This window comes from Lutra lutra, chromosome 1 (genome assembly GCF_902655055.1).
Source record: "Lutra lutra chromosome 1, mLutLut1.2, whole genome shotgun sequence".
NCBI classification, from domain to species: domain Eukaryota; kingdom Metazoa; phylum Chordata; class Mammalia; order Carnivora; family Mustelidae; genus Lutra; species Lutra lutra.
This window is the reverse complement of record NC_062278.1, coordinates 121,037,166-121,061,728: the sequence shown is the minus strand read 5'-3', so window position 1 is coordinate 121,061,728 and position 24,563 is coordinate 121,037,166. Positions and strand designations below refer to the sequence as shown.

General features: G+C 46.7%; 1 protein-coding gene across 4 annotated transcripts in view; it reads right to left on the bottom strand.

The window, feature by feature from the left end:
* Window positions 1-24,563, bottom strand: part of HEG1 (heart development protein with EGF like domains 1) — a 90,589-nt gene that overhangs the window by 36,035 nt on the left and 29,991 nt on the right. For all 4 annotated transcript variants that reach the window (XM_047734841.1, XM_047734834.1, XM_047734851.1 and 1 more), the window contains 8 exons: window positions 24,093-24,389; window positions 17,073-17,426; window positions 15,575-15,922; window positions 10,920-11,189; window positions 8,952-10,292; window positions 6,679-6,798; window positions 5,924-6,043; window positions 1,727-1,830 (listed from right to left, as the gene is read on the bottom strand). In XM_047734841.1, the coding sequence (XP_047590797.1) occupies window positions 1,727-1,830; window positions 5,924-6,043; window positions 6,679-6,798; window positions 8,952-10,292; window positions 10,920-11,189; window positions 15,575-15,922; window positions 17,073-17,426; window positions 24,093-24,389 (2,954 nt within the window). The remainder of the gene's footprint in view (window positions 1-1,726; window positions 1,831-5,923; window positions 6,044-6,678; window positions 6,799-8,951; window positions 10,293-10,919; window positions 11,190-15,574; window positions 15,923-17,072; window positions 17,427-24,092; window positions 24,390-24,563) is intronic.

Below are 24,563 nucleotides of genomic sequence, written 5' to 3'. Positions count from 1 at the left end.
ATACATTAACACTGGGTGAAAATGAACAAATCAGGGAAGTCACTGAGTGCCGTGTACTGGGAAGGACTGCATCTCTGCACGGGTTTGAAGCCCCTGTACGACCCCAGAAGGAAATATTGACCTACAGCACAACCAAAAGGCAACTGTGTGGAAGCGACAAGAACCCCAGGTATAGGGGTTAGCAGACATAATATCCTGCTGTATGGTAAAGAATTTAACCTTGCCTAAAGAGAGGTCTAGCCCTTGGCTTCCAAGAGGTCATCTCCTCCTGCCTTTGTCCACGTAGAGGCCCTGGGCTACTCCAAATATCTAACAACATGATTTCTGTGGGGCTTTGGGTTACATGGTATCAGCCTGACCTCCAGAAGGACTGGAGACTGAAGTCAGCCATATGAGCATTTGACTATGTCCACATATTGGCTCTTGACACCAAGGCTTAGGGGACCTTCGCTGGTTAGCAGGACTCCATGAATACTGTATACATCATTGCCAAGAGGAGTTAACACAGTACGTGACTCCACAGGGAAAAGAAAACTGAAAGGGCCTAATTTGGAATCCTCCTTGATTCTGCCCTGTGTGTCTCTCCCATGGCTGATTGGGACCTGGACCTTTTCACTGTAATAAACCACAACCATGAGTTTAAGAGCATCCTTAAGATCTGAGTCCTTACAGTGAATTATCAAATCTGAGGGTGGTCTGGGGGATCCCCAAACTTGCAAATGGGTGTCAGAAGTGAGGCTAGTCTAGCGGACTATTCCTTAACATTGCACCTGCTCTGTGTGAACTCAGGCAACGTCATTAACTTTCAGGGCTTCCTGCTCTTCTAGCTGTAAAGGGGCTGACAATACCTCTTATAGGAGTGAGGCTTCTGGCAAAGTGCCCATTGTAGAGTAGATGCTCCGTTGATACAGAAATGGAACTGGAATCTAAATTTTACACAAATAAAATCTACAGTCCTATAAAACCCTATAGGCTTTAGCTAATTTACCCTTACTCATAAAGAGCAAGTAAAATTGAAATCAGGAACTAATCAATGTCTAAAACTTATTTTAATGGCAATTTTCAATGTTCTAAACACCAAATTTTAGACTCAGGTAGCAGACAAGAGATAAAATTTACTACCTGAGCTTCATTTTCATCTCCCTTCTTTTTCATTTTCCTTCCTTTCTTTTTCTTTTTTTCTTCCCCTGACAAAACGAAGCAAAGAGGGAAAGAAGAGGAATCAAAGACCCCTAGATAATCTATGCAGTGAATTCTCAACCCTGGAAAACCAGGATTAACTGACACATTTTCGGCATTGCCCTGAGGAGAAAGAGCATCCTTCTCCCCAAGTTTGGAAACAGAAAGAAAGTCCCACAGCATGTCAGCTGCAGATGGGATAGTAGAATTTTCTGGATCTTTCCTCATTGCCAATAGTTCTTACTGGTGCATGGCTTCTAACCATCTGTGACTCTGAGTCTGCACATGAAAAAGAAACGCCAAGGCACTGATAAAGGCTGCATGTGAAGGCACACAGAAGAAACGCTTCTCTTGGGCACCAGTGGTTCTTAGCACCTCCCTTCTATTTCTGAGAAGCTTTTAATTTTACGATGAAGTTTACCTTCCAAACATAATGGAAATGAATATCCTAGGAGATACAGCTGATTGCCATGAGGTTCCCAATTCCAAATGAAATCTGTTGGAGAAAACAAAGGACTCGAAGCAAGATGCCTTTTGGAAAACTTACTGTTTTGGTGATCTCATTTTCAACTTCATGTAGGTCTGCTTTCTTCTCCATGGTGGTATTGAGAAATGTTTTCTTTAATTTGAACTCTGTCACGAAGGTTCTAACTGGAAATGAAAACACAATCCGTCAGAGCATGCAACCACGCGTGGCTATGTGTTTGTGAGTCTCTGGTGTGCCCCTCTTTATTGCACCTTGTAAGACAGTCTGGGTGCATGTCTTTCTCCTTGAGGGTAGAGAACACCTCTCCCTCTTCTAGCTCTGTTCGAGGAAGGTGGGTGTCCACTGAGCTGGGCAGGAGGCTCGGACCGAGTAAACCTTTGAGTCAGAAATGCCAAGGAGCCTTCTGCACGTTGTGTGGGCTGCTGTGGGGAGCCATCCTAAGACCTCTCTGATAGGTCTCTGATCAGCCTACATAACTGATGCTAAATAAAGCATGTGACAAAGAAGAAAGACCGGCTGGCTTAAATGATACAACCCCAGGAGGAGGGGAGGAGATGTAGGGTCAGGCCTGAGAAAGCTCTCCACAGAGCACCACCCTTGTCCTCTAGGCCCATGCTGTGAAGCCCTCAGCTTCAAGGGCGTGCTTTGGTTTCCTCTTCTGGTCAGCATCACCCCATTAGCCCCCAACCCTCTCACTCACAGGAAATGCCCACTTTATCACTGATGAAAGACACTTCCAGAAATCAGCTCACTGATTCAGGACAACTGAGGGGCTATGGAGGAAGGTGCCTAACATCTGTGGTGCGCCGGCACTCAGGAGGCTGCCAGGCCCCACGGTCACAAGCCAGGCAATGCACATGCCCCAAATTCAAAATATTGTTGAGTTCAGGCCCGAAAGAAAGCAGCCTTGCTTTCAAGGTCCCTTTCGCGCATAAAGTAAACTTGTATTTACCAACAATTTGTGCTGATGGGGCCTGAGGGGGAATGGAACTTAAAAATGGGCAGACGACCAACAATTAGTATAGCCTGCTTTATATCTGCCTCTTATCTTCCTTTATATTAAATTCTTATCTTTCCCTCTGGATAGGGGGGAAAAAAAGACCCAAAGCACAGGAACCCATAAGGCTGCTCCTTCACAGAAAGCTTGCCTGCGGAATTAAGAAAAAGGCCCACAAATGAGCCAGGGAACACATTTAACATCTTATACTTACTGTCTAAACCCTTAATCCTTATTTAACATCTTTTTGCTTGTTCTACAGTTCAGTGAAGCCAGCTGCTCAGGACTCTTGCTGAGCAGCAGGGAGCTCTTTGAAAACATTCTTGGCCAAATGAAAGCATTTCAGCGTGCTCTAATTTGCATGTTCCTCTGATGTTTATGAACAATGAAGCTAAATGACTTGAAAAGGGAAAGATGATTGTTAACACAAAAGCACAGGCTCTCTCGGCTCTCTTCCTCCTGATCTGAGGTGCCTGGGGGACCCTGAGCACACAGGCTTCCAGAACCACCACCCCACTCCTTCATCTACACTTCTCCCTGGTCCAGGCTGATACCCAGACTCCCGGGATGGAAATACACATCTTGTAAATGTTAAGTACACAGACCTCTTCTGAACCAGGACAGTAAACGTGGCCTCTGCTTTCAGTGCAGCTGTGAAAACGGCATCACACCATCTTCCAGCCACCACCCCCTGCCCAGCACACGGACATCTTCGTGCCTACTTTACCTCACCTGGCTTAAAGGGAATTTTCTACTTCATGCTCAACTGTGGATTTACATTGGTGATAGAAATGATATTTTAAATTATTTGTTTTTTATTTCATTAAGCTTTAAATTCCAACTCCAGTAGAAGGAACATACTGTCATATGAGTTTCAGATGTACACTATGGCGAATGAACGATTCTGTACATTACTCGGAGCTCATCAGGACCAGGGCACTTCTTCATCCCCATCCCGTTTCCCTCATCCCTCTTACCCTCTCCCCTCTGGTAATCATCAGCTTGTTCTCTAGAGTCAAGAGTCTGTTTCTTAGTTTGTCTCTCTCTCTTTTTTATATCAATGATTTTTTTTTTGAAAGATCCATGATGATTACTTTGTATTCAGAGTACCTGGTGTTTTCATTGCTTTCAATTCTGGTCCAAGAGGTTGGGGACTAAATGTTAAATGATACCTCCCATCTGGAGAACTCTACCATTTTCCAAGCTGGCTCAGATACTTTATTTTATCTGATCTTCACAATAACCTTGAGTGGGAAGCAGAGCAGGTGGTAATCTGATTTTACAGATGAGAACATTGAGGCTGAGAGCTTCTGTGCCATCGCCGGTGGCTCTGGAGCTGGAAGCCGGGCAGCGGTGCTAATGGCAGGGGCGATTTTCACACTGGTTCAAAACAAGATTACCCCAGCTTCTCCATTCTTAAACCAAAGCCTCCAGGCCTATTTCTACCAGGGTGTAGCAAAATGGAATAGGTTACCCAAAAGCAAGTTAGCTAATAGAGAAAGAGGAGTTCTTGATTTTAACAGATGTCTAGAGGCCTAGATTGTTTTTTCTTTAATAATGCTTTGACTTGATCCTTGTATTTTACACCATTTCCAAAATTCTACCATTAATTTAGTAGGGTACCAAGTGTTTGAAATAAATTTCGAGGCCCAGGACGAAGCTGCTTTCCCCCAGGGTGCCATGTCAGCGAAATAACTTTCCAGTTCTATAAATGTTCCCCAGGACCAGAACATCGTGGATGCAGTCAGCCAAGCCCCCAACACCAAGTCACTTCTGGGCCCGGTACTTACTCCCTTGTCCTTGATCCTTCTAAATAAGGTCAGACAGGCAACCCTAGCCAATCAGGCCCTGTTTCAGAAGTGACCAAGCTTCTAACCCTCTACAGACTCATCCTTACCCAAAGCCCTCTGGGGGAGAGAGCTCCACTGCCTGTGAGACCCCAGACTCCCCCAGGCCATGGTGGTTCTCCCTTAAATAAAGGACATCAAACTCATTACCTAACCATTTGGGTTTTGTCATCTGACACAACCTTCCTAAAATATCTGATGATTCCCCTCAGCCCGAGGGCAACAGGCATTCATGCAAAGGTCACAGACATTTGTTCTCTCAAAAAGGTATTTACTGAGCACTTTTTTGCACGTTAAGTATCACACTGTTCAACTGAAGATGATTCAAAGATGAGTCACTTTACCTGCCAGTTTCCCTATCCCGCTTAGATAACTCTACGTTCCGCACTTCTCATTTCTTCAACAAGTTACATGTTGAACTCAGCACTCTAAAGCAGGGTTAGACCCTATGTGCAAGGAAGCTCTTCTGATGAACACATTATTATGTGATGAGAGCTGTGGGCTGGAATGCAGCCTCTCAGCAAACAGGTGCATAAACTTGGCCACTTAGCACCTTGTCAGGACCTTAGTTTTCATTTGTGTTTGCATTTTAACCTGTAAACTGGAGAGTATATCCAAAATCAACCAGTTTTAAGACTATCAAATTAGGAAATGAAATAGGACAGACTGTAATGGTCCAATTACAGCAGCTTTATAAAAATGTATCTGCCTCTGGACAGGCCTGTGAAGATCACTTTCACAAATGAATGTGTGAATACAGTAAGATAATCAGGGTTTTATTCTCTCTTTTTTCTCTCTTAAAAAAATTTTTTTTATTACTATGTACTTAGAAAATCCCTTTGATATATATTTTTTCCTAACTACAGGGTGGAATGGTTAGGCAAATAGTGTTGTGAGCCAATAATGTCATGTCCATGCAGTCCTTGGGATATTTTTGGTAATATGGAAAAATGTTTAAGATATAAAGTTTGTACAAATACCACATGGTTTCAACTATATAAAAATACAGGGCACACTAAAAAAGATTGCAAATAAGGCGCTATGTCTCTGAGTGATTAAAAAATAGGTAGCAGGGGCGCCTGGGTGGCTCAGTGGTTAAAGCCTCTGCCTTTGGCTCAGGTCATGATCTCAGGGTCCTGGGATCGAGTCCCGCATCGGGCTCTCTGCTCAGCGGGGAGCCTGCCTCCTCCTCCTGTCTCTCTCTACCTGCCTCTCTGCCTACTTGTGATCTTTCTGTCAAATAAATAAAAAAATCTTTAAAAAAAAATAGGTAGCAATTTCACTTCTTTCTATACTCCTTAAGTTTATGCCTTGGACAAATACCCATATTGTTTAGGGAGGAAAACAATAAAGGTTATTTTAAAAAATACATTGTGGTGCAGGATACATTCCAAGGTAGATTCATTCTCTTACCCAGACTGCATATTCCCTTTTCCAGCTGGTAGCCAACCGCGCATTTGCAGGTGAAGGATCCCTGAGTATTGTTGCACGTGGCCAGGGGTGGGCAGGGGTTCAAGAGACACTCATTCACATCTGCAGAGGAGAGCAAACAGGGCCATACTGAATCCGCGGCAGACCGCAAAATCATTATCCGGTCCAGTAAGCACTTCCTAAGAGCCAAATGGCACTAGGCGCACTGGGGCCCAGAGATGAGAAGGATCCTACCCTGTCCTCCAGGGGCTGCCCGTCTGTTGAGGGTGGAGGCAGCTGTGTGGACAGCTGACATAAATACAAACCAGGATTTGAAAGTGCAGAGAGAGAGAGGAAGATTTCGACGGGAGGGAGAATTAAGGACTGTTGCAAATAACATCTGAACTAAGACTGGAAAGACTTTAACAAGCAGATGGGTGGGTGGGGAGGCGGAGGCACCAGCGAATTGAAGGCTGGAGGCGGGGAAGCTGGAGGGGTCTTTAGGGAGCTGTAGATGGTCCAGTGTGGCACGGGTGTAGGGGCCCAAAGAATGGAGCCAGATCATGGAGGCTTGTCAACGTTACTATCTGACCTTACTTTGCAGACAACACATAAGCATGCTGACTCTCCAGTCGGTAGGGTATTAATTAAGAAAAAAAAAAAATCCTACGCTCCTCTAGTTTGAAGGGAAATAGTGTCATTGCTGATCTCAATGAGGTAGTGTGGTACAGACCGCTGGGGGTGAGTTTTCCTCTTACCCACACTGCAGTCATCCCCTTGCCAGGAGGGTGAGCACCTGCATCGATACCCATGGCCGGTGGTGGGGTCTGCGACGCATTTCCCGTCGTGAAGACAAGGGTTCACGGCACAGCTGTTAACTAAAAACACATCCCGGAATAAAGCAGTTAATCACGGAGGAAATGTAAAAGCAGCTCTAGGTAAATATTTAATTCTCCCGGCTAATATTTGATTTTTACTTATTTCTGTTGACTTACCCCGAAAGGTCACACCACTAAAATAGAACAGGTTCCCAAGAGGTGCTGAAAAGATGCGGTGGGGACAGGACCCTGGTGCTAGCTCGTGAGTGGACACGTGTGTCAGACATGTGTCTAGACCCCTGGACACAAAAAACCGGTTCAAACCAAGATGCTGCTGACATGCTTACAGGTCGCTGGGTTGAGGACTGATGGTTATATTGTCTTGACACTTAGACAAGTCTACCTGAATCCATACCAATTTAAAACACACATCAGGGGGAAGAATTCCCTGACTAACCATCCTCCCTGCTCCAGGATTCTCCCCTTTCCAAAAAAAGCAAAACAAAACAAAACAAAACAAAAACACAAAACAAAAATCAAAATATAACCGGGCCTCCACATATGGTGCCATCATTTGGAAAAACATCGAAGTGGGACGCTCCGGTGCCCTTTTTCCATAATGTAATGATGAGCCCTCTCTGGCTCATTTAGGCCTTAAAGGCACCCAGGCTTCATTGTTCCCTTGGACTCCCAGCTCCCAGAGCAGAGACCAGAACTCTGGGTTCTGGTGTCGAGAACCAGCACTGTCATGCTCCAGGTATGTAATAACAGCCTACTAAAGACTTATGCCACATGCTCAGGAGAGTCGAAACCCATAGCATAACTGTATCACTTCCAAGCAGAAGAATCGCTGGTAGAAGGAGAAAAAGGAGGCCGAAGTCAAGAGTTGTAACACCAAACAAAACAAAACAAAACAAAACCCCAAACAAACAAGCTAACCCTAAAGACGGTGTTCCTATTCCAGAAGGCTGCTTTATGTATCCCTAAAATCACCAACAGGAGCACGGCCCCTTCAAAACCAAACTCTGTCCCATTGACACTGTCAGAAAAACCCTCCTGACAGCCAGGCATGATGCTGTTAATTCTGCCCTACAGTTACCATTGTAATGACCATAATCGGCTCTAAAGGAGATTTGTGAATTATGTTCCATCTGGTCCTGGAATATATTTGGCAGGAAATGACGCTCCTCCTGGAGTCCCGAAGCAGGGCTCCCAGCCTCCCCAGAGAAGAGTCTACTTTTCATGTCCCAGAGATACTCGGGTTGCTGGCACAAAGAAGGGATCAATGCGCCGGGCACGGGGGGCTGGCAGCAGGGGTGGTGATGGCCCTCTTGCCCTTTGGCTGGCCGTGGCCGACTGGCCGGAACTAGGACACTGACTGAGCTCCCTGCTCTAGTCGCTACAAAGCATTCTCTTCTTTCCTCCTTCCTTAAGGCTGTCAGTCTCCCTGTCAGCCCTGCACCAATAGCAGTGTTCCTTCCTCGGGTCTGGACAAGCCAAAGGTACAATTCTGAACATGACATTGAAAGATCTTTCACTCTAATTCCTTCCACTCTTCCTTAAATTATGAAGAGTCACATGAATGGCTTTATTTCTCCCGTGCTGTCCACTTTCACACAAATACAAAGATAAGCTCAAGGGCAGTGTAAATGGCTCGGGTTGCCCTATCACTACCGGAAAACATTTGTTCAGCATCCTTTTATGGAACATGTCCCTTTCCTACATTTGTCAACTAGCAACACACTCCCAGGAAGACCAAGGAGCCTAGGCTTCCCTTGGATCCAGAGAAGCCTTCCCAGCGACTGAGAAGAGAAGCTCAGGGCTCTGACCCGGAAGCAGGGGGTAATCACTCCGTGTCTTAGAAAGGTCACCTGAAGCTTCTCGAGTGCAGTGTTTCCAAAGTCAGTTCCCACATCACTTCCCTGCTCCAGCCTCGGAAGACTTCAAGGCACCTTAAAAGACTCTTGCCATTTGGGGCATTACAAGCTACACTGGCACTATCTATAGATACCACACACAGCCAATGGCATCCTCCCCTCATGCTTTAGGAAGAGTTCTGGAACTCTGAGGTGAGAAGAAGAGGACTGCCATGACATTATCTGACGAGGTGACAGCCCAGACTCTGACCTACTGCAGAGAGCAGCCCTTACCCCACGTGCCCACAAATCCCGTGCCTGTGCAGTCCACAGTGTGCTTGTGTAACTGCCTTTTACCTGTGGCTGGAGATGACAACACTTCTGGTGACCGCGTGCTGCTCTGAGCAGCAGAGGTGGTAGATTTAGGAGTCAATACTTCAGCTGTGGAAATGTGTGTGACTGGGAGAGGAGATGTTCTGAGGAGATGTGAAGCCGGGCTGTACTCTTCCGTCACACCAGGCCCTGGGGTCAATCCTTTCACTGATGTGGGTACACTGGTCAGGGGGATCGATTGGCTGGTAGCATTTCCATGCACCTGGCTCCTTTCTGTGACAGCCCTTTCTGTGGAGATCTGCGGTGCTGGGATTTCAGGGCTGGTTGGCAAGAGCTGTTTTTCAGCCGTAGTCTGTACTATTGTGGGGTCAGCCATCGGAGCTGCTCTGGTTGACACAGGGCTGAAAGGATGAGAGGTCTGGAGAATGGTGGTTGTCAAAGCTGGAGACGTCTGGGGTATGCTGATGCTCGTAGCTGGAAGGGTTTGCTGAGTGGAGGACTCTGTTAAGGTCGAGGGCCTAGGGATCCCTGGTGTAGACCTCACTGTTACAGCTTCAGTGGCCTCTGTGGGCAGAGAATCTGGACTTGGTGGCTTTGATTCTGTAATGACTTTCTCAGGGTATGGGTTACTCTGGTTCTTAGGATCTGCTGTTTGACTCTTGGGGAGCATTGCCACAGATAATGCTGTTGTCTCAGTCTGAACTGAGGTCACAGGAGTGTCTCTTGCCCTGGGCAGGACCAGGGTAGGAGGTGAAGGTGGTAGGGTTGTTTGGGAGGCAGATGGTGAGGCAGGGGTAGATGCTGTCAGGGATACTGGTAAGGGTGGTGGTGAGGAAGACATGGGCTTGGGTGCATCGGGAATGGACTGCAGTGGAAGAGCAGAGGCCCTGGTTGATGGTGAGACTGATGAGAACAACTGGTGGGACTGGGACACTGAGGGCAGGGGCAAAGGGGGGCCCAAAGAAGAAGAAGAAGAAGAGCCACGAGTCAATGCAGCATCAGTGTCCAGAAGAACCAAAGTGTTGGGCCTGTTGATGGTGGGTGTGTAGGAGGGAACATTGGCTGTGCGCACAGCCAGCGACTCAGTGGAAGGCTGGGCATACTCCCTGTCATAGGACGACACATTCCTTCCTCCAGTCTGAGCTTGAGACGAGGAAGAAGAGTCTGAAAGTGAAGAGTTTGAGATCTTAGTAGAAGAGGTAGAACTCTCCCTTAAGTCCGGGGATGAACTGTTGTCTGTAATGGAAAGCAATGCCCGTTCTCCTTTGGTGAAAGTGGATGAGACATAGGTGTGGTCTGTGTAGTCACTGGAAGTCCCCTGTTCCATATCCGTGCCACTCACTTGATTGTAGCTAATTCCAGTGACTGCAAATGGAAAAACCAAAGTTAGGTCAACTTCACAAACAAGAAATCTCCCAAACACACCCTAAATGCTTTCCTTGTAGAGACAGTTTTTGGTGGCGAGCGTTTTGGAGGGGCGGTGTGGGCAGGCGGGAACGCACAGAGTCTGTGCGGAGGATTTTTACCACCTGGGAGGAGTGCGGGAGGCGGCAATGGAAACGGTAATAAAAGAGAAGTGGGGCCAGTGGCTGAAGAAGAGGGAATGGGTCCAAATTCCTTCCACATGCTTTTTTTGATAAAAGTAAACTGGTATCTAAAAAGCTCTTAAGACCCCAATAGAACAATTGTTATGTCTAAATGGAAAAAGGAAAACCCTCCCAATTTTCCATTCCGTATAATGATAATGAGATATTTCTTTCCCAGGAGATTGACTTTGGCCACGACTGGCCGGTCTCCTTTATTCCAGGCATCCTGGCAGACAACATCACACATGGCTGAGGCAAGTGGGGGGAAGTGGGAGAATCCAGAAAGTTCTCTTTGGACAGAGCTTCTAAGGTACTTTCTGGGTTGACAGCAAACTTGATCATTCTAGGACTGTAGGTACACTGACAGGGGAGCGGAAGGGATGTGGGCAGACTTCCTGCTCCTCACCTCCCAGGGCTGTCGAGGCTGCCAGGGAACCTGAGACCAAGCGGGCGTCACCCGTCACGGTCATGTTCCCATGCTGGGTGGCGCTCTCGGTTTCTCTGGGCACTATCACAGAGTGCCCCACTTCCCCTGAAGTCGTGCTGGCGTTGGTGAGGGACCGCAGCGTGCGCTCTCCATTTCCAGTGAAAGTAGCTGAGGTGTGTGGGAGGTGAGCCTGGGACGTCCTCTCCTCCACCTCAGAACTGCCTCTGGGCCCTGGACCGTCTTCAGTAGCTGCAAGGGGATTGAAAGGAGATGGCGGGTCAGCGCAGGGCTGGAGCAGCAGCACCGTGCAGGAGTCCCAGGAGTGACCTGGGTTTTCCTGGGTCTTTCTTGACAACCCCACGTGAGAAACCACAATGTGGTGCTCCCTGCAAACCCGTCTCAGGACCAAAACCTCGAGAGGCACCGCAGATCAGCATACCCATTCAGGCGACTGGGACTGCTGGGAAGGTTTACTACTTCGGCGAACAGGATCGATACTGTATTTCTGCTCGGGGATACATAATAGAGCTTATGTCAGGGAAACTGGTGGTGGCAGTGGGGCTGGGGGATGCCCAGCAAAGGACTGACTGGTCCACAGGGGCTTTAGATTTTCTGATGAGGTCCAGGAGGGAGATCCCTCCCCCCATTACTCAGAAGGCTTTTTCTTTCTGGGAGGGCCGGAACTGACATGGGGCTTATCATTCTTCTAGAACATTAGTTTTTTCCCTTAACGCATCAGAGAGAAATGCACGGTGGCTGGAGATTAAAGATGGGCTTATTTTCTGTTCTATGTTATTTTTCTTTTTTTTCTTTAACTTTTAAAAATATTTATTTATTTGAGAGAGAGGGAGAGAACACACACAAATGCACAGGTATGGGGCACCTGGGTGGCTCAGTGGGTTAAAGCCTCTGCCTTCGGCTCAGGTCATGATCCCAGGGTCTTGGAATTGAGCCCCACATGGTGCTCTCCGCTCGGCAGGGAGTCTGCTTCCCTTCCTCTCTCTCTGCCTGCCTCTCTGCCCACTTGTGATCTCTGTATATTAAATAAACAAATAAAATCATAAAAAAAACAAAAAACAAAAAAACCCCAAATGCACAGGTACAAGCAGGTGGTGGGGGGAATGGCAATGGGGAGGGAGAGAGAGAATCTCCAGCAGACTTCCTGCTGAGCCCAGGGCCCCATGTAGGGCTCAATCTCATGACCCTTAGGATCATGACCTGAAACCCAAAATCAAGAGTCAGATGCTTAACTGACTGAGCCACCCAGATGCCCCAAGTTTTGTTTTCTTAATGCATTTATTTTCTTGGTGAGAATGGGACAGGTGATGCGTGAATAAATATCCTTTTCCTCCTTTCTTGGGTGTATGTTTTATGCTACAAGCTTGAAGACTCATATATTAGACTATCAAATAAACTCTTCTCAGAAATTATGGAAATGAGGTCCAACTCTTCCTAGCCTAAATACTGCATAATCTGGTTCTATGAGAAAACAAGTTCTTTTTTTTTAATTTTTATTTTTTAAAGATTTTTTTTTAAGATTTTATTTATTTATTTGACGGAAAGAAATCACAAGTAAGCAGAGAGACAGGCAGAGAGAGAGGAGGAAGCAGGCTCCCTGCTGAGCAGAAAGCCCGATGTGGGGCTCGAACCCAGGACCTGGGATCATGACCTGAGCCGAAGGCAGCGGCTTAACCCACTGAGCCACCCAGGCGCCCCATATTTTTTAAAGATTTTTAAAAATTTTATTTATTTGACAGAGAGAGAAAGATCACAAGTAGGCAGAGAGTCAGGCAGAGGGGGAGGGGGAAGCAGGTTCCCTGCTGAACAAAAAGCCTGATGCGGGGCTCAATCCCAGGACCCTAAGATCATGACCTGAGCTGAAGGCAAAGGCTTAACCCACTGAGCCACCCAGGCGCCCCGAGAAAACAAGTTCTTTCCCCAGTTCTTAGTCCTATTCCCAGACCAAATTAGCTATTTTTTTTTTTTTTTTTTTTTAGTTTATTTATTTAAGTAATCTCTACACCCAACATGGGGCTCAAACTCATGACTCTGGGATCAAGAGTCATATGTTCTACTGACTGAGCCAGCCTGGTGCCCCCAAACTAGCTCTTAAAACCTCATGGAAAACATAGGTAAAGCTGCATGTTAGGGAAGCTCTCTTCCTCGTAGATCTGCATTAAATGGCAGGAATGAGTCGGGGGACAGGGATACACAGCAAGTGCTCAGACAGCCAGGAAGCAGGGAGAGATGTGACCTGACCAAGCTGAAGGGCTTAAGAGACCCATGGGAAGTCTGCCAGGAGCAGCTTGAGGGTTGAGTGTATCTGAGTACAAGTTCCCTGGGCAGAGGGGACAAGGTCCAGGCTGGGGAGATTACAAAACTCTTAAATGGAGTTTAGGCAAACAAGCCCATCAGGCTTACAGAGTTAAGAAAGCAGAGAGTCGTGGCCTGAAACCGGGGGCTGCCTCCAAGCCCAGAAAAAGGAACAGACCAAGAATTCTGAAAGGCTGGATGGCAGAAGGAGTCTGCTTTGACTGATTCAGAGCAAACGAGATAAAGCATTAGGTGAACTGACTGTGAGCTGGTTTTGGGAATGAGGCTATTCCTTATCTGAACCCTAAGACCTGCTCAACCTGAGATCACCTTTCCCACACAAACCCACTGAGCACGCACCATGGAGTGAAGGGTACTGGTACTCAGGAGATGCACACAGGAAAGGGCATGGCACCTAAGCTCCCGGTTTGAGAAGGAGAAAACTCTGAGCCCCACGTTGTGAGGGTGGAAAATGAACCCTTTTGTCTAGGAGACAGAGCTTGCAGTTTCCACGCACATACGTGAAAAAACACAAATATTCCCCACCCATACATGTAGTACTCTTTCATAATAAGCATGTGCTTTTCCATCATCAGTAGCAATAAATGCTAATTTTCCTCATCAATTAAGACGTTCATATGGGGGAAATGGAGCCCCTATTATCAGTGGCAGAGAGGTACAGATTTAAGCCCTTTATCTGCTTAAATGGTAAATTGCTTCATTTTTGCGTCATTCAGCACATACTTCACCTTCACAAGGTGGCTGAGAATTGTTGGTAAAATTACCCAAAAACATTATTAAAAAGGACCATCAAAGAAAGAGTGTTCTCAAATTGATAAATTGGACTTCATCAAAATTAAAAACCTTTGTGCTGCAAAAAATGATATTGTCAGAAAACTAAAAAGAAAACCCACAGAATGGGAGAAAACGTCTGCAAATGGAGTATCTGATAGAGGACTAGAAATACCGGATCCAGACACTATAGAAAGAAACTCCTATCCGAGTAGACTTTCCCCAAAGTGAAAAAACCCTCAACGTCATTAGCTCGAACATGCAAATCCAAACTGCCTGGGATGCCACTTCACATCCCGGAGGACGGCCATCAGCCATCGTCACAACAGATGATCCACAGTAGGTGCTGGGGGAGGGCCCTGAGGAACTGGAACGTTCCCACCTTGCTGGTGGCAATATGAAATGGTGCAGTCACTTTGGAAAGCAGTTTGACGATTCCTCAAAGGTTAAATACAGAGCTACCCTATAACCCAGCCATTCCGAGAGAATGTAAAACACGTCCATATGAAAACTCATACCAGAATGTTCTCAGTGGCATTATTCACAATGGACAAAAGGTGGGAAAGCCCCACACGTGCGATCACTGATGAAAGGATGAACTCAGTGTGGCAAATCAGCCATACAAAGGAAGGAAGTACTAACACAGGCCACAACAGGGATGAACCTTGAAAATGGTATGCAGAGCGAAAATCACAAAAGGCCACGGGTCGTAGGATTTCATTCACAAACTCTCTAGAATAGGGGTGCCTGGGTGGCTCAGTTGGTTAAGCGTCTGTTCGGCTCAGGTTATGATCTCAGGGTCCTGGGATCGAGCCTCGTGCCGGGCTCCCTGCTCAGTGGGGAGCCTGCTTCTCCCTCTCCCCCTGCCGGCCGCTCTGCCTACTTGTGCTCTCTATATATTTCTGTCAAATAATAAATAAATCTTAAAAACAACAACAACAACAAAAACCCAACAACTGTCTAGAATAGGCAAATCTGCAGAGACAGAAAGTAAGTTAGTGGTTGTCAGAAGCCGGCAGGAAAAGAGGATGGGGAGCGAGCGCTGATGAGCACCAGGTTTCTTTCTGGGGCAGTGGAAGCATTCTGGAATTAGTGGTGCTGGCTGCAGGACTCTGCAAATACACCAAAAGCCACTGAAATGTACGGTTTGGGCAAACTGCACAGAATGTGAATTCTATCTCCCTAAAGCTGTTTAAACAAGGGGGAGGGAGAGCTGCTCTTGAGGAATGTCCAGGCCTGGAGTGAACAACAGTGCCTGAGAAGGGAAGATTTTGACCTTCCAGAAGCTGTGTGATTAAGGCAGGTCTGGGGGTGTGGGGTGGGCTGCAGGGGACAGAAGGACATGGTGATCTGTGTGTGGGAGGGGCCGGTGGCAAGATTAACTCCTGGGAGATGAACCAGGAAAAAAGTGGGGCTATACAGCTGGAAGAACGGCCTGGGAATGACTACAGCAGAGGGGCCTCCAGAGCGGCTCCGTGACCGGCCCCTCCACCCTCCGGGGGGTGCAGTCCTGTGAAGGGGACACTCACTTGAGTGTTCACCACGCGGAGCTGAGGAATCCAGGCTCTCTGAGGAGGACGAGGACAACGACTCGGTAGCCGATTCAGCGTAGTTCCTCTGGCCTGGCGCTCTGTCACTTCCTCTAGACTGGGGGGCAGAGGCTGAGAAGTGGGTCAAAACTGAGGCGTTCACAACTTTGGGATAGGAAGTAGAGCTTCCTGTCACATCTGCAGATGTCTTGCTGTGGGTCAGGAACCAGCGCGCCGTGCTGTCTCTGCTTCTGCCCGACAGGACAGGCCTGGACGCGGCCTCGGTCTGAGACATGGGGCTTCCCAGCTCTGCCTCCGAGCTGCTGGCAAGCTGGTCTCCTCCGAAGGCTGGAAGGGGTCAGGGAAACAAAGGCCATGACACAGATGGGAGAGAGATTCCCCAACAACTGAGATGTGCGTCCTCCCTAAGCAAAGATCCCCTTCGTGAGGACCTTGTAGAGTATATATTATATGGGTAGCCTGACAGGCATTTTCACAGTCTAGATAATTATTTCAAACCTTTTCGATGTCAATAAGATAGCAATACTAAAAATAAATGCTGGTGAAGAAGGGAGCTTTTAAAGAGAATGTGCTAAGTAGTGGAGTAACTTGCAGGCTTGGGTATTTTCTTGTCTTTCCCCCAAAGGGGTCAAAGGACAGAGGGGGTTACGTCCAACATATATGATGTGCCCACATAAAGGGCTTGCTCAGAGGCATTCTTCTCAAGCAATTCCACTAGTAATTCTTTTTTTTTTTCCCCCACTAGTAATTCTAATTTTCAAGTATAGCAAACAAAAAATAAACTAGAGGGCATATACTGAATTGATGAATTTGAAGGACTATACTTTTATCTGCACGTGTTATTTGGAAGAACAATCTGTGCATAAGCTAACTCCAGCTAGTCTGAAAGAACAGGCCTGCTCTCACTGAGGACAATCCCACAGGTGGTAAGAAGCCGTCCACAGGGCCAGCTCCGAGGACAAGCTCTTGACTCTGCTCTGATCAAGCGACAGGACCACACCCTCACTTCTTCATCTCTCTGAGCTTGTTTCCTCGCCTATAAAAAAGCAGGAGGCATGATGCCTGTCTGACGGACTTCACAATGTTCTCATAAGGATGAAAATAAAAATGTGATAATGTGGTGTACCAGACAGAGGAAATGGCGTTAGCTGAGAATACGCTCCCTTTTATTTATTTAATTTTTTTGAGATGGCAAATGGTCGTGAAGCCATCTTTCAAGACAACCCAACAGTTTTTTATTTTTATTTATTTATTTAAAGATTTTATTTATTCATTTGACAGACAGAGATCACAAGTAGGCGGGGGTGGGGGGAGAAGGCTCCCTGCTGAGCAGAGAGCCCAATGCGGGGCTCGATCCCAGGACCCTGGGATCATGACCCAAGCCGAAGGCAGAGGCTTTAACCAACTGAGCCACCCAGGTGCCCCTCAACAGTTTTTTAAATGTCCATAAGAGATCAAGTGAAGATTAAATACTTACTTGGGGAATCATTTTGCCAGAATCCCACGGAGACCCGGGAAGATGCAAGGCCAAATCCATTTTCTGTGGACGGCTCGATGAACTCCCCATTTCCTGGATTCCCGATTATTTCCCTATTTCTTTGCAACCCTGCCTCAAAGGGTGAAGAATGGGCCGATACTGAAGTCCTGGCAATTTCGGAGTCCTTGGGGAAATTCTCAGTCTCATTTAGGGGCTGCAGACTGATGGTTAAAGACGGGAGCATCCTGGGGACACCAGTGGGGAGCGTGGTGGCGACACGCTCGCTCGCTCTCCGACTTGCCAAGGCACTTGGGAGAATGGTGGAGTTGTTTAGCTCCTCTGTGCTTCCGGAAGCTAAAATGGAAGAAAATATGCTTTAACACTACTCCGGGGTTTAAGAAAATCAGGGATGCATCTAGATACAAATAATGCTTAATACCTTTTGTTGCATAAATCTAGATAATGTGGACCTAAATATAGATAAACACATCTGACGCTCTCTCTTCATGGGCTCTGATTCTCATAGAGCTAAGTGAGGAAGTGGTGAGGTCCTTCACTTAGCACAGTGGAAAGCTTTGGCTCTAGCTGAAAGGAAGATGGGAGAAAGCCTCTAGACATTCTTTGCCTTGGTTTTTATAGAGGAAGGAAAAAACTTCTACTCTGGAATTCCAGCTTAGAGATTATACAGGGAGTGGCCATCATGATAAGGTACAGGTTTTTGTTTTGCTTCATTTTAGCCATGTGATCCTTTTGTTCAAACTGCTGTTATAGATTAAAATCCAAATATATAAATGAGTAAAAGTAAGGCAGTTACAGAAGCCCTGCCCCCAGGCCACCCCTGGGGAGGCCAGGGCTCTGCAGACCACAGTGGGAATAATACTAGCCTAGGGCAGTAATTCCAGCCCTTGTCTGCATCAAGCATGTTCTCTACTTTTCCCACCTCTGGCCGCATAAACCTGAGGTTTTGAAAGACTATTAACTGAACTGCATTTAAGAAGTAACAGAACAGGGGCTCATGGGTGGCTCAGTGGGTTAAGCCTCTGCCTTTGGCTCAGGTCATGATCCCAGGGTCCTGGGATCGAGCCCCACATCGGGCTCTCTGCTCAGCAGGGAGACTGCTTCCCCTTCTTCTCTACCTGCCTCTCTGCCTACTTGTGATCTCTCTCTCTGTCAAATAAATAAAATCTTAAAAAAAAAAAAAGAAGTAACAGAGCTTCGAGTCAGCAAGATATACTCAATGTTACCACACTGATTTGATTTAATTCCATCCAAAAGTGAACAGGTCCCATAATTATAGTCAGCCTCATGAGGCTTTGGAGACCGGCTCTCAAGCTTACATACCACGCCAGTGGGCCCCTGGGAGATCAAGGACTCCAGGATGGGAACACTTTTTTGATGAAAAGGATAGCAGACACCGGTATTAATTGTCAAGAGCCTCAAAAATTGAGTTATAGGCCATTTTGGTCAAAATATGCAGTCTGTTCCACAGAAGTAAAGTGGCTTGCTAATGGCTCCTTTCCACAAAGAACTTTGCAGAGGACACCCTAAGAATTGGCCTCCAGAAGGGCACCCTGAGGTTCTCATTCCAAACAGGAAAAAAACACAGGAAAGCATGGTGAGTGGGAAGAAACATGGCCGGCAAGATCCAAAGGCAAGAAAAAACATTTTTCTTTTTAAGCCAAAAATAATAAAAGTACTTTATACCTTTATAATGAAAGGTTTTAAGCTGTTATTTACGACCCAGAAAGGGAAGAATTAAGTTCTCATTATAAATGGTCCCTTAAAGGGGCACCTGGGTGGCTCAGTTGGTAGAGTGTCTGACTCTTGGTTTTGGTTCAGGTCCTGATCTCAGGGTTGTGAGACTGAGTCCCACATCAGGCTCCATGCTCAGTACAGAGTCTGCTTGAGATTCTCTCCCCCTCCCACTCCCTCTCCCTCGGCTCCTCCCCTGCTTGCACTCTCTCTCTAAAATGCATAAATAAAATCTTAAAAAATAATGGTTCCTTGAAGACCAGTCCTATGTGCAGCTGTGACCAAAAGCACAAATAAATATTAAATATAATTAGAGAGAGGGGGAGCACAGGAAACACAAAGGTTCCTCTGACTCTTGTACAAACCACAGAACCAGCTACGCCTAGAACGCAGCCTGCAGTTCTGCTCACTGGGCCTTAAGGAAAGCAAATCGAAGACGCGAGCAATCCACACAGCTAGTGACTGAAACAAAAAGAAATAGACTGGACCCCAAAATAGAGCCCTAGCCTACTTGAACACACCCTTACTTAAAAGCAAAACGAAACAAATAAAAATCCATTAGTAGGGGCGCCTGGGTGGCTCAGTGGGTTAAAGCCTCTGCCTTCGGCTCAGGTCATGATCTCAGGGTCCTGGGATCGAGCCCCATATTAGGCTTTCTGCTCAGCAGGGAGCCTTCTTCCCACCCATCCCCCGCCTGCCTCTCTGCCTACTTGTGACCGCTCTCTCTGTGTCAAATAAATAAATAAAAATATTTAAAAAAAAACCATTAGTATAAAAAAAAGGAATGCATAATATAGACATGCTCCAAAGCCTCACTAGCCACTTAGCTTCTCAGGCCTCATGTCATTAGAGTCATCGTCTGACCCTGCCAAGTTACAAGCTCCTCAGTTGCTGGGTGCTCTTTCAAAGCACTATTCCTGGCCAACTGCAGGATTTCATCGAATCACTGCACGGTGGCAGTTAACTTGGACTCAGCCTGAGTACATGTACAGCAAATCAATGGCCACAGACACACAGTTACGGAAGTCACAAACGCTGAAGGCCACGAAAGGACAATGGTTGTGCTGTCCCTGACCAAGGCTCCATGGAACACTGCTTCATCATCTCACCACCATTATTAAAAGCTGCCATTTACTGACCAGTTCGATGTGCCAGTGTCTTACATATACCCTTCTACATTGTGCTAAGTAAGTACTCGATAGACATAATCCCTCTGAATTCTCACAGTAAAGTTGTGAGTCCTTCTGTACTGAGTACTTCTATAAAAGTGCTGCCTCTTCCCAGAAAGAGAGAATGGTTGGTCAAACTCATCGAGAGTCACCCCTTACACTAGTCTCTGTGCTGAATACATCTCGGGGGAAATTTACCATGTTTCTAATCAATGGGCCAGCAATATTGGTTATTTAATACCCGCTGTCCCTTGCTCATTTCTACCCCTGAAGCACCCATTCAAAAATGGGAAGGCCATCCATTTGGGAGCAGAAACGAGCCAAGTTCCCTAATCTTTAGAACAGGAGGTATAAAGAATGCCCCACTCATCTGATAAAAGTGTATGGGTCACTCCCCAATCCCAGCACAAAATGCTGGAACCTCAGGCGTGCAGCGAATGCTCAACCTTGGTCTGACAGCTGTCCAAGACCTGCCGAACACCCAGCTGAAGCAGCTGATGGTTGAGAAAGATATGCTACATCTATAATCTCCTGAGTTATTTATGCTCTCTTCCTTTACAAAGTGAAATCACCACAAAGCAATTTACCTGGACCGCACTGGCTCAGCCACCCACAGACATACTTTCATGAGTTGAGATCCATTATTATACCCTGAGCTCCTACTGAGAATCTATATAAAATATTGCCTTTTAAAGATCGTTAGCACAATTTCCTCAAAACAGCAATCGGAGGCATTTTCTATTAGGATTCTCAACACTCCTTACATGAACAGTCGTCTTAGCATTCACGGCCCCCAACACGCGCCTGCCTAGGGATGAAATTGTCTGCTTACTTTATCTGACAATGGTCTCGTACCCCACCCAGTTTCCCTTTGTGCCCTGGTTTCCAGGAAGCTCAAGGCTAAATTTAGTGTTCAACTGCAGCCATTCTCACACAATTCAACATATACATATCTCTTTCTGCCTTCAAAAGAGAACTTTTCCTGTTAGTTGCTTTACTTATTTATTTTCCCCCCAGTGATCCAATAGCACATGGTCCTTGCAGAACATGTGGAAAGTACAGAAAGATCTAAAGCAGCAAGAAAAATCATTTTAAATGGCTCCTGATTTAGCAGTCTGGGCCTATACCTGCTTTAAAGCATACATTCCTGGCCTATCACTTATTTTGGGGAGCAGGGAACGCCTGGCTGGCCCCGCTGCAGATGAAGTTGTGCTGAATCCCTGTTTCTTCGGAGCAGAGCAAGGAGGGACAGGAGCACAGAATACCAAGGCTGGGTGTGTTGGGAGTAACAGAGGCTGGAGCTAGGAAGGATCTTTATGATCATGGGGTCTAATCCCTTCATGTTTCTCCTAGAGAGCCCCATCCTCTCTGGCCAGGCTCCGGGCGGCTGCGTGAAAGCTAACTTTGAAGAGAGCATAACTCATGGGACTGCTCTAAGTGCCAGGACTTTCGCTGGGTCACATTTACGGGTGGATTGAGTTGCCAAGTGTCAACAGGCACACCTCCCCCCTCCCACCCGCCGTGCTCCCCCTTTGCTTCCCTTGTACAGAGTGCCAGCCAGCGAGGCGCCTCCAGGTCTGCCTCGGGCAAGTCCTGCTGGCTCTCAGAGCTCACGCCCGCGTGCTCCTCTATCCCGCTGTCAGGCCCAGGCCGCGATACTAAGCTCCCAGGATGTAGATTTAAGGGCTGGTAGGAGGTATACCAGAGCTCTGGTTCACAGGTGAGCCGTTACTAACCCCACAGAGCTGTGTTTGCCATGTGGCTTCAAGTCTCTCCAGGGAGCAGGGAGGCTGGCAGGCTAGACCCAGATGGGTCATTTAACATTCCCTCATTTAGCAGCATGTAAAGCCTGATATAGCACCTAGTTTTTGAAAGAGGTGGCCCTCAAGATAGCACAGAATACCCACGTTAGTAAAAAGGAAGAGAAATGCTCAGTGAAAGACTCAAGGAGTAGGAACGATATGGCAGAACGCTTCAAAAACTAAAGGTATAAGTTTCTTTTTTTCTTTCTTTCTTTTTTTTTTTTTTTAAAGATTTTATTTATTTATTTGACAGAGAGAGATCACAAGTAGACGGAGAGGCAGTCAGAGAGAGAGAGAGGGAAGCAGGCTTCCTGCTGAGCAGAGAGCCCGATGTGGGACTCGATCCCAGGACCCTGAGATCATGACCTGAGCCGAAGGCAGCGGCTTAACCCACTGAGCCACCCAGGCGCCCCTCTTTTTTTTTCTTTTTAAGATTTTATTCATTTATGTGAGACAGAGAGCATGAGAGGGAAGAAGGTCAGAGGGAGAAGCAGACTCCCCATGGAGCTGGGAGCCTGATGTGGGACTCGATTCCTGGACTCCAGGATCACGACCCGAGCCGAAGGCAGTTGCCCAACCAGGCACCCCTCTTTTTTTCTTTTTTTTTAGATTTCATTTTAAGTAGTCTCTATATCCAATGTGGGGCTCGAACTTACAACCCTGAGATCAAGAGTTACATGGTCCACTGACTCTGTCAGTCACCCCTACAAGTATAAGGTTCTAAAATGACAAATGCTCAAGGAACTTGAGGGCCAACTAATTTTTTAAATGTTGAAAAATCTAGATGACGACAGAGCCAAGTCTAGTAAAGTTAGAAGCATAGGCTGATTTTCAAAATATAAACCACAGTAGTGGGTTGAATTTAAAATATAAATATTAAATGGCCTTGACCAGAATCAAAATGTAGCTTCCTAGAAAACACTTCCTTTCTACCATTTAGTAAAGTTGGTTGTAAATCACTGAACCACAGACCTTTGAAGCTAGAAATAGGTTCATAGCTTTTATCCAATCTAGCCAATGTTTAAGAATAATCTTAAAAGGAATCTCCTAAAGACATGAATCATAAATTATATACATATGCAGTCAGCAGAAACTATACATAGTATATAAAGGAGAAACTGGCTGCTTTAGGTATTCCAGAAAGGATATCCAGATTCAGTTTTTGCTTTGGTGACATAAACCCAAACCCCTATTCTTTCAAAGTATCTCTAAATCCTGACCTATGAAAATTTGGAAATGGCAATTTTGGAAGCAACCTAATCTCTATTTCCAAGACGATTTCCAGCCCTCTCTGTCCTGCTTCCTCAGGCATGTGGATGAAAACACATGCAGCATACACGGATTCTGAATAAAACCTCAGAGATGGGGAAAGACAGAGTTTCCAGCATTCTCTTTGGCCTGCGGCTGGAGGAGCCTTGTGATACTGGGGCATGTGCTAATCCCCATTACTTACCAACCCTACGGTGGTCTGAGATGGCAGGGAACCTAAGAGAGTGATAGACACAGCCTGGGTCCTCGAGAGGATCACAGTGCCTCTGGGGGGATGAATGCTGGATACCCTGGTGTGACAGGGTGGACGGCACATAGGCTCAGAGGGCTGAGAACAGGCTTGCTGAAAGGGAATACCTGCAAGGGCAGGGGTGGGGGAGTTGAGGGGGTGAGGGTGAGCGGGGCGGGGAGTGGAGCTTAACTGATGACTAGGAGCTGAAGAGGCAGAGAGGTGAGTCCTCCACTGCCCGTAGTCTCGCAAACACGGGCACTTTTTTTTTTTTTTTGTGGTTTTTTAATGATACCTAGAAAAATGTCTGTTATCTTTGCACTTTGTTTTTTTTTAATGATACCCAGAAAAATGTCTATCTATGTTATCTTTGCCATTGCAAGAAGCAATTTTGCAATGATGAAGAAACACAAATCTAACTCCCAATCAAATGATACAACACTCACCATTTCACTCACCCCAAAGCGTGGCCTCTTATGCAAGGAGACACACTGACAACTCTCAGTGTACGTGGGGAGAGGGGGACAAGCAGGGGATGGTGGACACAAAGGGCCTGTAGCAGCCATTAGACCAATTCTAACGTTCCTCCTTATGCAGTTAAAGAAAACATATTTTAAAGATGGACTTCAGAACAAAGATACATTGTACAGATGGTACTTCTGCCCCAAATACTTTGCATTTGTCCCTAATGCCTTTCCCCCTCAGCCCCTGTGACAGGGATGTTACTAGGGAGCTGTGTGCATCTACTACTTCTATTCTGGATGACATCCATGTGGGAGGCTGGGATAGGAGCACTCACCTGAGGAGGGCTCTGAGGGAGGGGAGGAAGCCGGAGTCCTGGAGAAAAGCAGCCAGGAAAGCGCCGGGCCTGAGGTGTTTCTCTTCCCCAAGACTGTGATCTCTTCTCCCATCCCCAGAGCAGGAGGAGGGGACTGTCCTAAAACCCAAGTGGCAGCCACTTGGCTGTGCGCAGTCACTTCTTCAGGGAGTCCCTTTCCTCTCTCCAGGGAACCCCGGGATGTTGAGCTCTCCGTGTGGGAAGGGTTAGCTCTTCCTTCGGACCCCGAGCTGGATGGCAAGTGAAGCGTTCCCAGAGCTGAAAGCAGACAGTAACAATTACAATTCCATCAGCAGACCTCCAAACGTCTGAGTAATGGGTAGTGGGCTCACCTCTGACCTCTGTGAGGAGAAATGAGGAGCAATTATTCATTCTACAACAAATTCATTCCTGAAGGAGAGACCCCAAACCAAGACAAAGCCTGTGTTCAGA